Source organism: Rhipicephalus microplus, chromosome 2 (assembly GCF_043290135.1).
Source record: "Rhipicephalus microplus isolate Deutch F79 chromosome 2, USDA_Rmic, whole genome shotgun sequence".
Taxonomy (NCBI): domain Eukaryota; kingdom Metazoa; phylum Arthropoda; class Arachnida; order Ixodida; family Ixodidae; genus Rhipicephalus; species Rhipicephalus microplus.
In genome coordinates this window covers 193,293,613-193,305,813 of record NC_134701.1, presented here as the reverse complement: position 1 = coordinate 193,305,813, position 12,201 = coordinate 193,293,613, and the positions used below count along the sequence as shown (strand labels likewise).

The following is a 12,201-nucleotide window of genomic DNA, read 5'->3' as shown; positions in this document are numbered from 1 at the left end:
TATTTGTTTAAATGCTTTGACATTCTGGAAGTTCTTAATTTTTCTCAGTGTGAACTCAAGTACTGTACTCTCTATTGAATATTCAAAGTACTCTAATATATGCACAAGCCTATGTTATGCGAAATGCAGGGCAGTATGTACTACTAGTAACTTATTTGGTAGTGTGCTACATGTTCATGTGTTGTTGTGTTATTTCTTTCTGAACAGATTTTGCATATTGCAGTAGCGAGTGGTGGACTTTTCATATATGGACTCTTGGGCAGAACCGCTTGGTGCTATCACTTCAAAGCATTGTGCAGCAAATAACAGAGAGGAAAGATACTAATGGTGCTAGCATTTTCACTGCGCTGTGAACGCAGCTGCTCTACGGAGTTGAGACCTAGAAACAAGTCAGTGTAGGTGCACCAGGCTGGACTATAGCAAAAACCTAACAAGTCAGTGCAAATTGAAAACAGAAACTTGGTGTATATTGTTCCCAGCTTGTGTTCATAAAAAAAAAAAGTTGCGTTTGTGTAATCACAATAAGAACCTTCTTTCTCACTGGCTGTGTGGCTGAGGACGCGACAGCTTTTATTATTAAATTCTGGATTGTTGTGCAGCGCTTTTTACCTGTCAAAGCTTGAATGCCAGTGTTGTGGCCTTTCAGCCTTCCGATGAGCTCCTTTATCTTACCTATATTCTCGAGAGGTGCCGGTTTCCAGGAAGCCGCAAGGCTATCAAAGATGAGGTGAGTATTTTCCTGTAATTTACTTTTAAGCAGATCACACAGGTAGCATGAAAATCATGAAATGACAAGTGCATCTTTTCATTCTATGCCTATAGCAAACTGTGCTTGTTTCTATAGCGAAGGGCTATCATGTGCCCATAACTAACTACAGTTTGCTTGTTTGCTGTTGTCTATTTAGAAAATGGATGCTGTTGGCTCACTGTGGGAAGTACATGTGCATCAGTTGCAACAGGAGCTGTTTGGAAAAGTCAAGCATCGCTACAATTCAAAGGTTTCATTTTTACGCAACACTCTTTCCCTTTTTCCACGATCCTTCGTGAACTTTGTGCTTGTTCAACAATCTTTGACAATGAAATGGGGCACAATATTTCGTATGTACCTGAACGTGAAAACAAAATCGATATGTCACATTCGGTTATGTTTATGCTATCATTAGCCAATACTCCGTGCATGAAAGTTTGTTTTGCAAGATGAAAAAAAAAAACCTTTCAGGCATAGGCTTTCAGCTCTGTTCAGTGATGTTTCCCGTGGTTTTGGAATGTCTATAGCACATCGTGGGGGGTCACTCTGACTTTTTGTTTTCGCAAATACTGATTCCTTTGACAGAAATTGAGAAAGTAGTAAACATAATTTTTCTGTGTTGTATCGAGTGTACTGTAAAAGCAATTCACCACTTGTATGACCTTATGTAGAAAGTGCACTTTTGTCATTTTTTTAAAGTAGTGGCAACTTATCTCTCTGGTAACCTTAAGTGGTCATAGTCATGAGGTTCAGTGGTATGATCGGCACGTACATATTATTGCACTTGTCTCATAGGCAGAGCATGACAGAGGGTGTCTTGAATGCTGAGGGTGTCTTGATGGAATGATACTTTGCTTATATAATCGCAGACCACGAAAGCTCTCTTACCTTTTACGAAGAATGTCACAGTAGCACACTGTGAATTCATTTTGTTGGTAAGTGTGTCATGCAAAAGGTTATTGTTTTCAGCTATTAACCAAATGGAGACAGGACGCGTAAGTTTCATTTGCCTCATCTTTATTTTATAGGATTTGGGACTGCAGTGTGGTAGCATCAACACCGGCAGCAGCCAACTCTTGGAAGCCTTAGAGGTATGCCTATTGAAGATATTGATTGTATTTAGATCAATGAGTGGCAAAAATGTAAATTTACTTGTCAATACCATTGTTATACAGTTTAGGAATTTGTGATTAGTAATTCACTTGTTGTATGATACAGCTATGACATGTTTTAAGGAAAAACACCTAGTTGCTACAGTATTTACTCGATTCTACCGCGCCCCCGATTGTAACGCGCACTCGGTTTTCACGACGAAAAAAAAAAGTAAGACATCGATTGCAACGCGCACCGATTTTTCTCGTTGGCCCGTACGATCACACTACTCGGGAAAACGACTCCTTTCGGGAGCGTCTTCCGTTTAAATATGAGGTACGGGGGAAGCTTGTGCCTATCTGGCGTGCAACGAAGCATTGCCGTCACTCTTGTTTTACCGTGGCCCGATGTAAGCATGCGAACTTGCTTCGCCTCCTTCTTCTCGACGGTTGTGGTGCCATGCATGTCGAAGTAAAGAGGCGCCTGATCGGCATTCCCGATTTGCCCAGGCAGGTAGCCGTTGTTGTGCCGGAAGTTTAGGACGAACCTCTGAAAACTGTGAAGCTTTTCTTCGTACTCCTCCGGCAAGTTTTGGCCCATGCCTGTTTGCTTTCGGAGGGAAAAGCCTTTCCTCTTCATTAGGTTAGCCAGCACCTGCTCGCTTTGAACTCGCTCCCCATTAGCCCTTTTTCTAAAGCTAACTGCATAGCCCGTCACGGGCCGCTGTGTCGCTCGCTGCTCAAGCACATACTCGCCGAGCAGCTCTTCAATTTGCGGAAACCGACCCTGCTGTGGTCCACTGAAGCCTTTGCGTGAATCTTTGCTGTCGACAATCTTCTGCTTTTGTTTCCGCCAGTCGCACACGCACGATTCGTGAACTCGAACGACCGCGATGCGGCCCGATTTCCGTCTGTTTCGGCACACGCCATGACTTTTCTTTTAAAAGCAGCATCGTGGTGCACTCGTCGAGTTTTTGGAGTCGGCCCTTCCATGCCGCCAATGCTAATGAACTACATGATGACGAACTCCTCAGCACACGTATGAAGTGCCGCACATGGGAAACACATAGGCTAGGCAGAAATGGCCGACGCGCCATGCCGAAGCACGTTGGGGGCGGCCATTTGGAAATGCCGATGGCAATAGAATGACCGTATTCATTTTTTTTCGCACTCGATTTTAACGCGCATGCAATTTATGAACTCGCTTAACCAGAAAAAAGGTGCGCGTTAGATTCGAGTAATTACGGTAATTTGTTTTCAGTGTTCATAGTGCAACAATTACTAAAACCATGGTGACATCACAGTTGCCTTAAACTCAGTGAGTGTACCTTAACGTGCAGTCTATGTATAACAGATGCTGTTCTGATGTCACAGAAAGACCTAAATAAGTAGGTTAATGTGTTTTTATTGCAAGTCTGGCTTTTTCTCGCTGTCGAGGGGTCAGCAACTTTTTGAGGCTAAGGGCCAAGTTGAATTAATTTGACACTGCGGGGGCTGGACTGCAAATCTAGGGGGAAGTAATGAGGGGGCTTTCCAGACCGAAAATAAATATGGCAAATCGACAATTGTGTAAAAAAAAAAGTGGATTGATTTCATGCTTATTTTCAGCGTGCCTCAAGAAGGTTGCAGTAAACATAGGTAGCAAGCAAACACCCAATTTTCGGTCAACGGTGCCATGTCGACGTTCAAATGAAAAGTGATCAGGGGAGGGGGAGAGGGTTTCAACATCGTGCGGGGAGTCACGAAATGGGGTCCTGTGGATCGCAGGTCGCCGACCATTCAGTCAGCCTCAAATAGATAGGAGCCTTAGATTGATAGGAAAGAGAAGAAATGACTGCACACCACTCATAGTATCTTCTCATGCCGTGTGCAACCCTGTCCACTTATGCAAACAGCTTGTTTTGCTGCTAGTATTGTAATGTATCTGTACCACGTAGGCCCTGGAAATGGTGTGAACTTCTTAAGGGGGGACGCGCCCTTTGAAAACCGAAAAATCGTGAAAAAGTAGATTTTTTGAAAACCACATACTCGGGCAGTATGACTCATAAACTGCCTCTACTGTAAATATCAATGTCTAATTCATCGCGAAAGTACGTCAAATAAATTTTATAACATGCCGCGGCAGCCGGCAAGCGGCGAGCGAGCGCCATAAATACCCCAACTTCGCGTGCTCGCCATTTCCCAACCGCTCGGCCGATCGCCGCCATCTTGATGTTGTTTTGCTCGTGAATTCTTGCGCTTTTTTTTTTCGCCACCCGCGGCAGTGGCGGTGGCGCTCCGAGGCGGGAGTCGCTCACGATTGGGGGGCTCGCGGAAGCTTTCGAATGTCCCGCTGCCTGGATGCGAAGCCGCGATTGGACAAAGCCCCGCCTCTCGAGGGAATTGGGGAACGCGCGGCTCCTATTGGCTGCTGCGCGCGATGACGTAGCTGCTTCTCCGGCATGTGCCGGCTCGTCGTCTGCACCGGCGCTTGCAATGCCGGCGTTCTTTGTGTGCCCCGTTTGCCATCATTCCGATCGGTCGTCACACGTGCTCCTCTATCTTTCACCGTCTTCACGAGACGATCTTCTACGGTCTTCACGAGACGATCTTCTACCGTCTTTACGAGACGATCACTACCGTCCTCACGAGACGATCTTCCGCCGTGTTCACGGGACGCGGATTGTTGCGCTGACGGTCACGATGGGCATTTCGAAGTTCAAGACTCGGCACACGTTCGGTTCAAGAAAGCGTCAGCTGAAGCTCGTACGCATGGCGAAGCTCACCTGCACGCCCACGCGCGGCGACAGTTGCACTGATGCTTCCGCTTCATCTTTTCAAGACGATTGCGTCGACGCTTCTAGCGACGAGACTTCTACACCATCGGCACAAGGATCCGTCGTGACGAGTGAGGCTGGTGTTTCGTGCTCAAGTGCGCCTGGTGTCGCGCTCGCCAACCGCATTGATTCCGGCCCCGAACAGTGAGACCGCGTCGTCGACTGTGCACTTCCAAACACGTTTTCGGACGTGCGAGGAGTTGGCGACGGCGGAGAGAGAACGTGCTGCTGTGCAATGAAAGCTTGGCGCTATGCCAGCGACCGAGAGGAAGTTTCAAGCGATGATGCCTGAACCCGAAGCTGCCACCGCTACGACCGAAGGCGAGAGATATTTCCTCGTGCAAGGGGATGCCCTTAGCGACATGCTGTCCAAGACCCCGTGCCCGCGCTGCCTCGCGACCGGGATGAAAGTTCAAGGAGGCACCCAGCTTGGACTTGCCACGAAGCTTGAGCTGGTATGTCCACATTGTGGAATAGTTTCAAGTTGGTGGAGCTCTGCTCGTCAGAACGAGTCAAGGGCCTTCGACGTGAATATATATAAGAGCCATTACGGCCATGAAACAAATAGGGAAGGGACAGACAGCCCTCAACGACTTTTGGGCAACTATGAATGTTTCCCACCGTGGCCTGCACCACAGAACTTTCCAGAGGCACCTGAAGCAATTCAGAGAACCACAGCAACAGATCCTGGATAAATTCTATGAAGAATCGGCTTCTGCTGTGAAAAAGGTGTACAAGGAGATGGACCCATCTTTCTGCAAGGACATTACAGTGAACTATGATGGCACGTGGCATAAGCGCGGACATACATCTCACATTGGAGTTGGTGCAATCATCGAGTATCACACAGGCCTCATCTTGGATGCTGCAGTTTTACCGAATCAGTGTCTCGGCTGCCAGGTAGGACCGAAGCCTGAAGACGAGGGCTATGCAAGCTGGTTGAAGCACCATGTGTGCCAAAAAAACACTGATGCCAAGTCTGGGAGGATGGAGGTTGAAGCAGCTGTAACTCTGTTCCCACGTTCACTGTCCAAGCATAACCTCCGGTATACAACCATTGTATCTGATGGGGACAGCGCCACATTCTCTGCCCTTCAACAAGACAATGTTTATGGGCTAGTCCCTATTGTGAAAGAAGAATGCTTGAACCATGTCCGGAAGAGGATGGGCACAGCCCTACGTAATCTTGTGCAGAAAAGCGAACAAGCTCTGGGAGGGAAGGGCAGATTGACAAAAGCCCTTATTGATAAACTCACAGACTATTATTGCTGGGCACTGCGGAACAATTCAAACAATGTGGCTGCAATGCAGCGTGCAGTGATGGCGTCATATTATCACGTCACCTCAACTGACGAGGATCCTCACCATGACTTGTGCCAGGAAGGTGCAAACTCGTGGTGCCGTCATAATGCCTGCAAGGGGAATGGCGTGCCACCTCCAAAGCACAAATACAATCTTCCGGGCTACGTTGCAGAAGCGCTGCTGCCAGTCTACTAGCGCCTTTCGCAGGCTTCTCTACTGCAACGCTGCCTGGGAGCAAAGACGCAAAATGCATCGGAGTCATTCCATTCTGTCCTATGGTCCTTGATGCCCAAGGAGCAACATGCATCATTGATTGCTGTCGAGACAGCACTGCATGACGCAGTTTTGCGGTATAATGCCGGCTGCTACAGGGCCACCCAAGAGTTGTCGTCATCAGTGGGACTCACACCTGGCCACCTAACCATTCAACGAGCTGCGGAGAAAGACTCTCTGCGTCTGAGAAAGGCTCAGAAACGGATGAATGAGAAGCAGGAAAAGCGGCAAATAAAAAGAGAGCCTAAGGACACATCTAGCTACTCTGCAGGGTCATTTTAGACCATAATAAATGTTTGAAACTTTCGAAGTCAATTTTCTCAGAATGACTTTTTTGGCCAGTGAGGCTGCTTAGTCAGGTGATCTCTCTGGAACTGCTGGTCTGATTTCTATCAGGCTTTTTTTATTATGCACCTTAATAAATTGCCCAGGGCAAGACAAGCCCGCTTTTTCAATTTATTGTGTCTGTAATTTGTAATAATTAACTAAAACTTCATTGATGAGAGCCAAATTGTGAACACTAAATTCAGTGCTCTGCTAACATTTTTTGGCAAGGAAATTTTAAAAAAGGGCTCTGTCTTGCCCTAAAGCACCTATCCAGGAATCATCATAGTGAATTTCACAGTGCTAGCACATTTTTCAAATTCTCCAGACCCTGACTAAGGGACCCATGTGGACTACCCTGATAAATGGCTGTAACTTGGGAACCAGTGAACATAACTGCATGAAACTTTGTGGTTATTCAAATGGCTTTGCTATTAGTGTACCCTGAAAATTTCATTAAGATATCTCTACAAACAAAAAAGTTGCCCTTCGAAGGTAGCCTCCCGAAGGCTTGATACCATTTTCACAGTGCCATATGGGCAAACTTGATGTCATTTGCTACTTACTGCATTCACCAGAACACATTTGATTGCTAAATGTGTACTCTCAATGCCATAACTTGGACTGTGGAGCAACTATAAAGAATTAGAAATAGAACTTATCGTGCAAGAATTATGGTGATTAGCCACTGTCATGTTATTCCCTAGATGCACTTGATGAGATTCAGTTTAGCTTTCCAATGGCTGAACCTGTCATGGTCAGTTGCTACGTTGTAAAAAGCAGTGACAAGTTGAAGCTAATGAAGCCCTAGCATGCTTATTTCTGATTTTATGAGCCTCAAATGCAGATTGGGCTTGTCACTAATGCATTCAAATGTGTTGTGACTAGGGTGAGCTGGTTATCCATGAACTTAGCCTGTATTAGTGCGGCACCAAAGAAATGCAAGAAAGGAAAAGACGACACAAACGTCAAGAAAGGAGGCCCTAAACTTCCAACTGTTTATTTCATGCCCTTCACATCCATCTTATACATGCCTTATACATTCCTTTTTTTTTGGTTTCTTATACCGGTAACACACGGGCACTTTTAATCGCGATCAGGGTGATTCGGATCAGTTTTTTTGATCGCAATCAACTTTATGACCGCTGCTACACGGCCCAAGCTAATGCTGTTCAAGCTTGGGTCAGATGAAATGCCCCAGGTGGCATTTGCGTGCCGTAAAACATGCCAATGACAAAACTCGGCGTACAATATATCTATAGAGTCTTTTATCAGCAAAGTTATTTGTGCAAGAACTGCTCGAATGTCAAAAACTTTGAGTGCCACTACAATAGTAATTTCATAAATCCGTCATTCCATAAAATTTTCCTAGCACTTACCTGTATTGCTGTGTGAGATTCTTAACCTTCGCTTTTATTTCTGATGGCCCCCGCCCACAGACGTGTAGTTGCAGCGAAGGTCAATCTCGTTGTACGCGCCAGTGTTTCACTTCTGACGCCTCAAGTCTGTTCCAGTCGCTCCTGCGAGGGGTCATTTACTGTAAAGATCTCTTCGTTCTACCACAAAGCGCGCGTATGTTGCGACGTTCTCGAAAGGCTTGTGACACTCATAACCAGATTGCATAACCAGGGTTGAACTAAGCGCTGAAGGCAAAGGTCAACTGCTTGTTGTTTGCTTCTCTCATAACTACATGCGGTCGATGCGAATCTTAAAATATCCAATACTTCAGATATTGTTCCTATTTAAACAGTTTAGAATTTGCTTTTTTATAAACATCTAGCTGTTTTTATTGAACTATGCTCGATTTTCTTGTTTATTGTGCTTTCAACAAGCTCGGCTAGAGGGTGCAGACAGCAAAATCGCAATCTCTTAAGCAGATCGCGATGCGCAGGTTGCAATAGTCTTAATGCCGATCGTGCCTTATCGTGATTAAAAGTGACCGTGTAGCAGCACTTAATCTGGATCGTGGTTAATCCGGATCGACACTAATCGCGATTAAAACTGCCCGTGTGACACTGGTATTATGTGCGGTGCTGATACAAGGTAAGTTCACAAATGCATGTTTATTTCTATTATTACCGTAAAATTGCTCACCTCGGAATTCGCTGTTATCGAAATCATGAGGTCAAATGCCATTAAACTCCTATGAGTGGAAGCTTAACATACACACAAAAAGCAGGGGGTTAAGCCAGTTTTATGCCGTGAAAGCTGTCGAAGCAGTGGTCTTGTGGCTCTTGTGCTAACTCCTGTTGACGTTTGTATCGGGTGGCTTGTTCCTTGGGTGGGCATACAGTCTTGCTCTTCTTCAAAAAAAGTGCAAAAAGGGTAAGTTCTAAGAAGTTGCATGCAGTGTTGGTCAGATTCTGCAGTGCAGCGAAGGGGTGCTCTTCAACGTGTCGCACGAATTGTAGGCCATCGCTGCACAAAGATGGCACACAGGACGGAGGCATTCAAAGTCGTGAGGGCGCCGATAATGCAGTTGTAGTTTAACTGCAATGAGATCAGACAATTGCGCCAAAGAAGACACTCAATGGTGGGCAATCAATGAGCTGGATCTACCAGCCAAAATTCTACGTGCTTGATGGTTGCAACGTCTGGGGGGTCAGAAAATACTGTGGCGTCTTCTGGATGTGGCATAACTAGACCCAATGAATGAAAAATGTTGCAGGGGAATCGAAGTTCACAGTGCAGTTGTGCGGCAGGTTGTAGTTCGAAAGTGCCCGATGTCACCCCTTGTAGGTGATTGTAGGTAATTGAGTCAGACAGACAAATCGCAGTATATTGTCACGGGGTCGTGACGTGGCCGAAGACAGGAGACTTCGTGTTAGGATTTAACTGTTTATTTGGGCGAACCTGTGCCCGGTAAACTGAAAGTCCAATTACAGCAGCAGTCTCGCACAGATAGCAGTCTCGGACTGATAGCGGCGAACGGAGCGTCGGCCTTCGATCAACTAGTGACAAGCGGCGAAGCGCTTCGGCATTTATACTCTTGCCGTCGAATGTTCTAGCGTTATCGCTGGCGGTGGCGTAGGTTCCAGAACAATCTGTACCGTTCGCACAGTGGGCGTGATCTTATCGAAATGATCTTCTACAGTCAGGAACCTTCTAGAAAACTGCAGGCGCGGTTTGCGCTGAGAATCGTGCGGTGTTTTCGGACGATAACAAAAACTTGGGAAATGGAACGTGGCATTGCCCCCCTCTGAAAAAAAGGCATCGTCCCGATGCTTTAACTAAAGATGAAAGTACAATAATAATGCAAGAAAGTACAATGAATAAACTACGATACAACAATAATACAAAAAAAAACACTAGTTCAGTTTGTTAACGCGCATGAAACGGCTTGAGGCGCGCGACATGGACGTCTTCAGGTCGCGATCGGCGTCGTTGAGAGTTCGTGATGCCGTCGGGGACAACCTCGTAATCAAGTGGGCCGAGCCGTCGAACCACCCTGTACGGTCCGAAGTACCGTCGCAGAAGCTTTTCGCTTAGTCCACGTCGGCGTATCGGCGTCCACACCCAAACACGTTCACCGGGCTGGTATTCCACGAAGCGTCGTCGAAGGTTGTAACGGTGGCTGTCGGTCGTCTGTTGATTCTTGATACGGAGACGCGCAAGTTGTCGGGCTTCTTCGGCGCGTTGAAGGTACTCGCTCACATCGAGGTTTTCTTCGTTGGTGACGTTGGGTAACATGGCATCGAGCGTCGTTGCCGGGCTCCTTCCGTAGACCAATTTGTATGGCGATATCTGCGTCGTCTCCTGCACCGCCGTGTTGTATGCGAAGGTCACATACGGAAGAATGGCGTCCCACGTCTTGTGTTCGACATCGACGTACATTGACAGCATGTCGGCGATCGTCTTGTTAAGCCGCTCGGTGAGGCCGTTGGTCTGTGGGTGGTACGCTGTCGTCCGGCGGTGGTTTGTTTGGCTGTATGCCAAGATTGCTTGAGTTAAGTCGGCAGTGAATGCCGTTCCTCTGTCGGTGATAAGGACCTCTGGGGCGCCATGACGTAGGACGATATTTTCGACGAAGAATTTAGCTACTTCGGATGCACTGCCTTTTGGCAGGGCTTTTGTCTCGGCGTAGCGGGTGAGGTAGTCGGTAGCTACCACAATCCACTTGTTTCCGAAAGCCGACGTCGGGAACGGCCCCAGTAGGTCCATACCAATCTGCTGGAAAGGTCGGTAAGGTGGATAAATTGGCTGCAGAAGTCCCGCTGGCCTTGTTGGCGGTGTCTTGCGTCGCTGACAGTCCCGGCATGTTCTCACATAACGAGTGACGTCGGTGGTAAGACGTGGCCAGTAGTACCTTTCTTGTATCCTCGCGAGCGTGCGAGAAACACCGAGGTGCCCTGCCGTCGGATCGTCGTGAAGGGCCTGCAGGAGTTCTGGTCGCAGAGCTGAAGGCACCACAAGAAGGTACTTAGCTCGAAGCGGTGAAAAGTTTTTCTTTTGTAGAAGACCGTTTCGTAGAAAGAATGACGCAAGTGCGCGCTTGAATATCTTCGGGACTTCGGCGGTCCTGCCTTCGAGGTATTCTATTAGGGCCTTAAGTTCCGGGTCGGCCCTCTGTCGTTCAGCGAAGTCGTCGGTAGTTATCGTTCCTAAGAAGTAGTCGTCATCCGGGTCGTCGGGTAGCGGTTGGTCGACAGGCGCACGAGAGAGACAGTCGGCGTCGGAGTGTTTTTTGCCGGACTTGTAAATGACAGTAATGTCATATTCTTGAAGTCTCAGGCTCCATCGTGCGAGGCGACCTGAGGGGTCCTTCAAGGTGGCTAGCCAACACAATGCGTGGTGGTCGCTCACAACTTTGAAGGGCCTGCCGTAGAGGTAGGGGCGAAATTTCGACGTAGCCCAGATGATGGCGAGGCACTCCTTTTCTGTTGTGGAATAATTTGCTTCTGCTTTGGATAGCGATCGGCTGGCGTAACTAATAACCCTTTCAAGTCCGTCAGCCCTCTGCACAAGAACGGCGCCAAGACCTACGCTGCTTGCGTCAGTATGTATTTCTGTCTCGGCGAATTCATCGAAATGGGCAAGTAACGGAGGCGTCTGGAGGCGATGTTTAAGCTCCTGGAAAGCGTGTTCCTGCGGCGTTTCCCACTTAAACTCCACGTCGGCCTTGGTAAGGTTAGTGAGAGGATCGGCGATGCGGGCGAAGTTTTTCACGAACCGCCTATAATAGGCACACAGGCCCAGAAATCGGCGCACGGCTTTCTTGTCAGTGGGCGGCGGGAAGTCGGCGATGGCGGCTGTTTTCCGTGGATCGGGACGAACTCCAGACTTGCTGATAACGTGCCCCAGAAACAAGAGCTCCTCATACGCAAATCTGCACTTTTCTGGCTTCAGTGTGAGTCCGGAAGTCTTGATGGCTTGAAGTACAGCTTCAAGGCGCCGAAGATGCTCGTCGAAACTCGAGGAAAACACGACGACGTCGTCCAAGTACACAAGGCAAGTCTGCCACTTCAATCCTGCCAGTACTGTATCCATAACGCGTTGAAACGTTGCAGGCGCTGAGCAAAGGCCGAAGGGCATCACCTTAAACTCGAAGAGGCCGTCCGGTGTTATGAACGCCGTCTTCTCTCGGTCTCTTTCGTCGACTTCGATTTGCCAATAGCCAGTCTTAAGGTCCATTGACGAAAAGTACTTG

At 47.6% G+C, this 12,201-nt stretch overlaps 1 protein-coding gene across 4 annotated transcripts in view; it reads left to right on the top strand.

The window, feature by feature from the left end:
- The window catches only part of LOC142761699 (uncharacterized), a 61,787-nt gene that overhangs the window by 24,737 nt on the left and 24,849 nt on the right, over window positions 1-12,201 (top strand). For 3 of the 4 annotated variants that reach the window (XM_075887182.1, XM_075887180.1, XM_075887184.1), the window contains exons 6-9: window positions 647-727; window positions 906-998; window positions 1,618-1,683; window positions 1,777-1,839. In XM_075887182.1, coding sequence (XP_075743297.1) covers window positions 647-727; window positions 906-998; window positions 1,618-1,683; window positions 1,777-1,839 — 303 coding nt within the window. The remainder of the gene's footprint in view (window positions 1-646; window positions 728-905; window positions 999-1,617; window positions 1,684-1,776; window positions 1,840-12,201) is intronic. The other variant, XM_075887181.1, reaches the window with a different exon arrangement.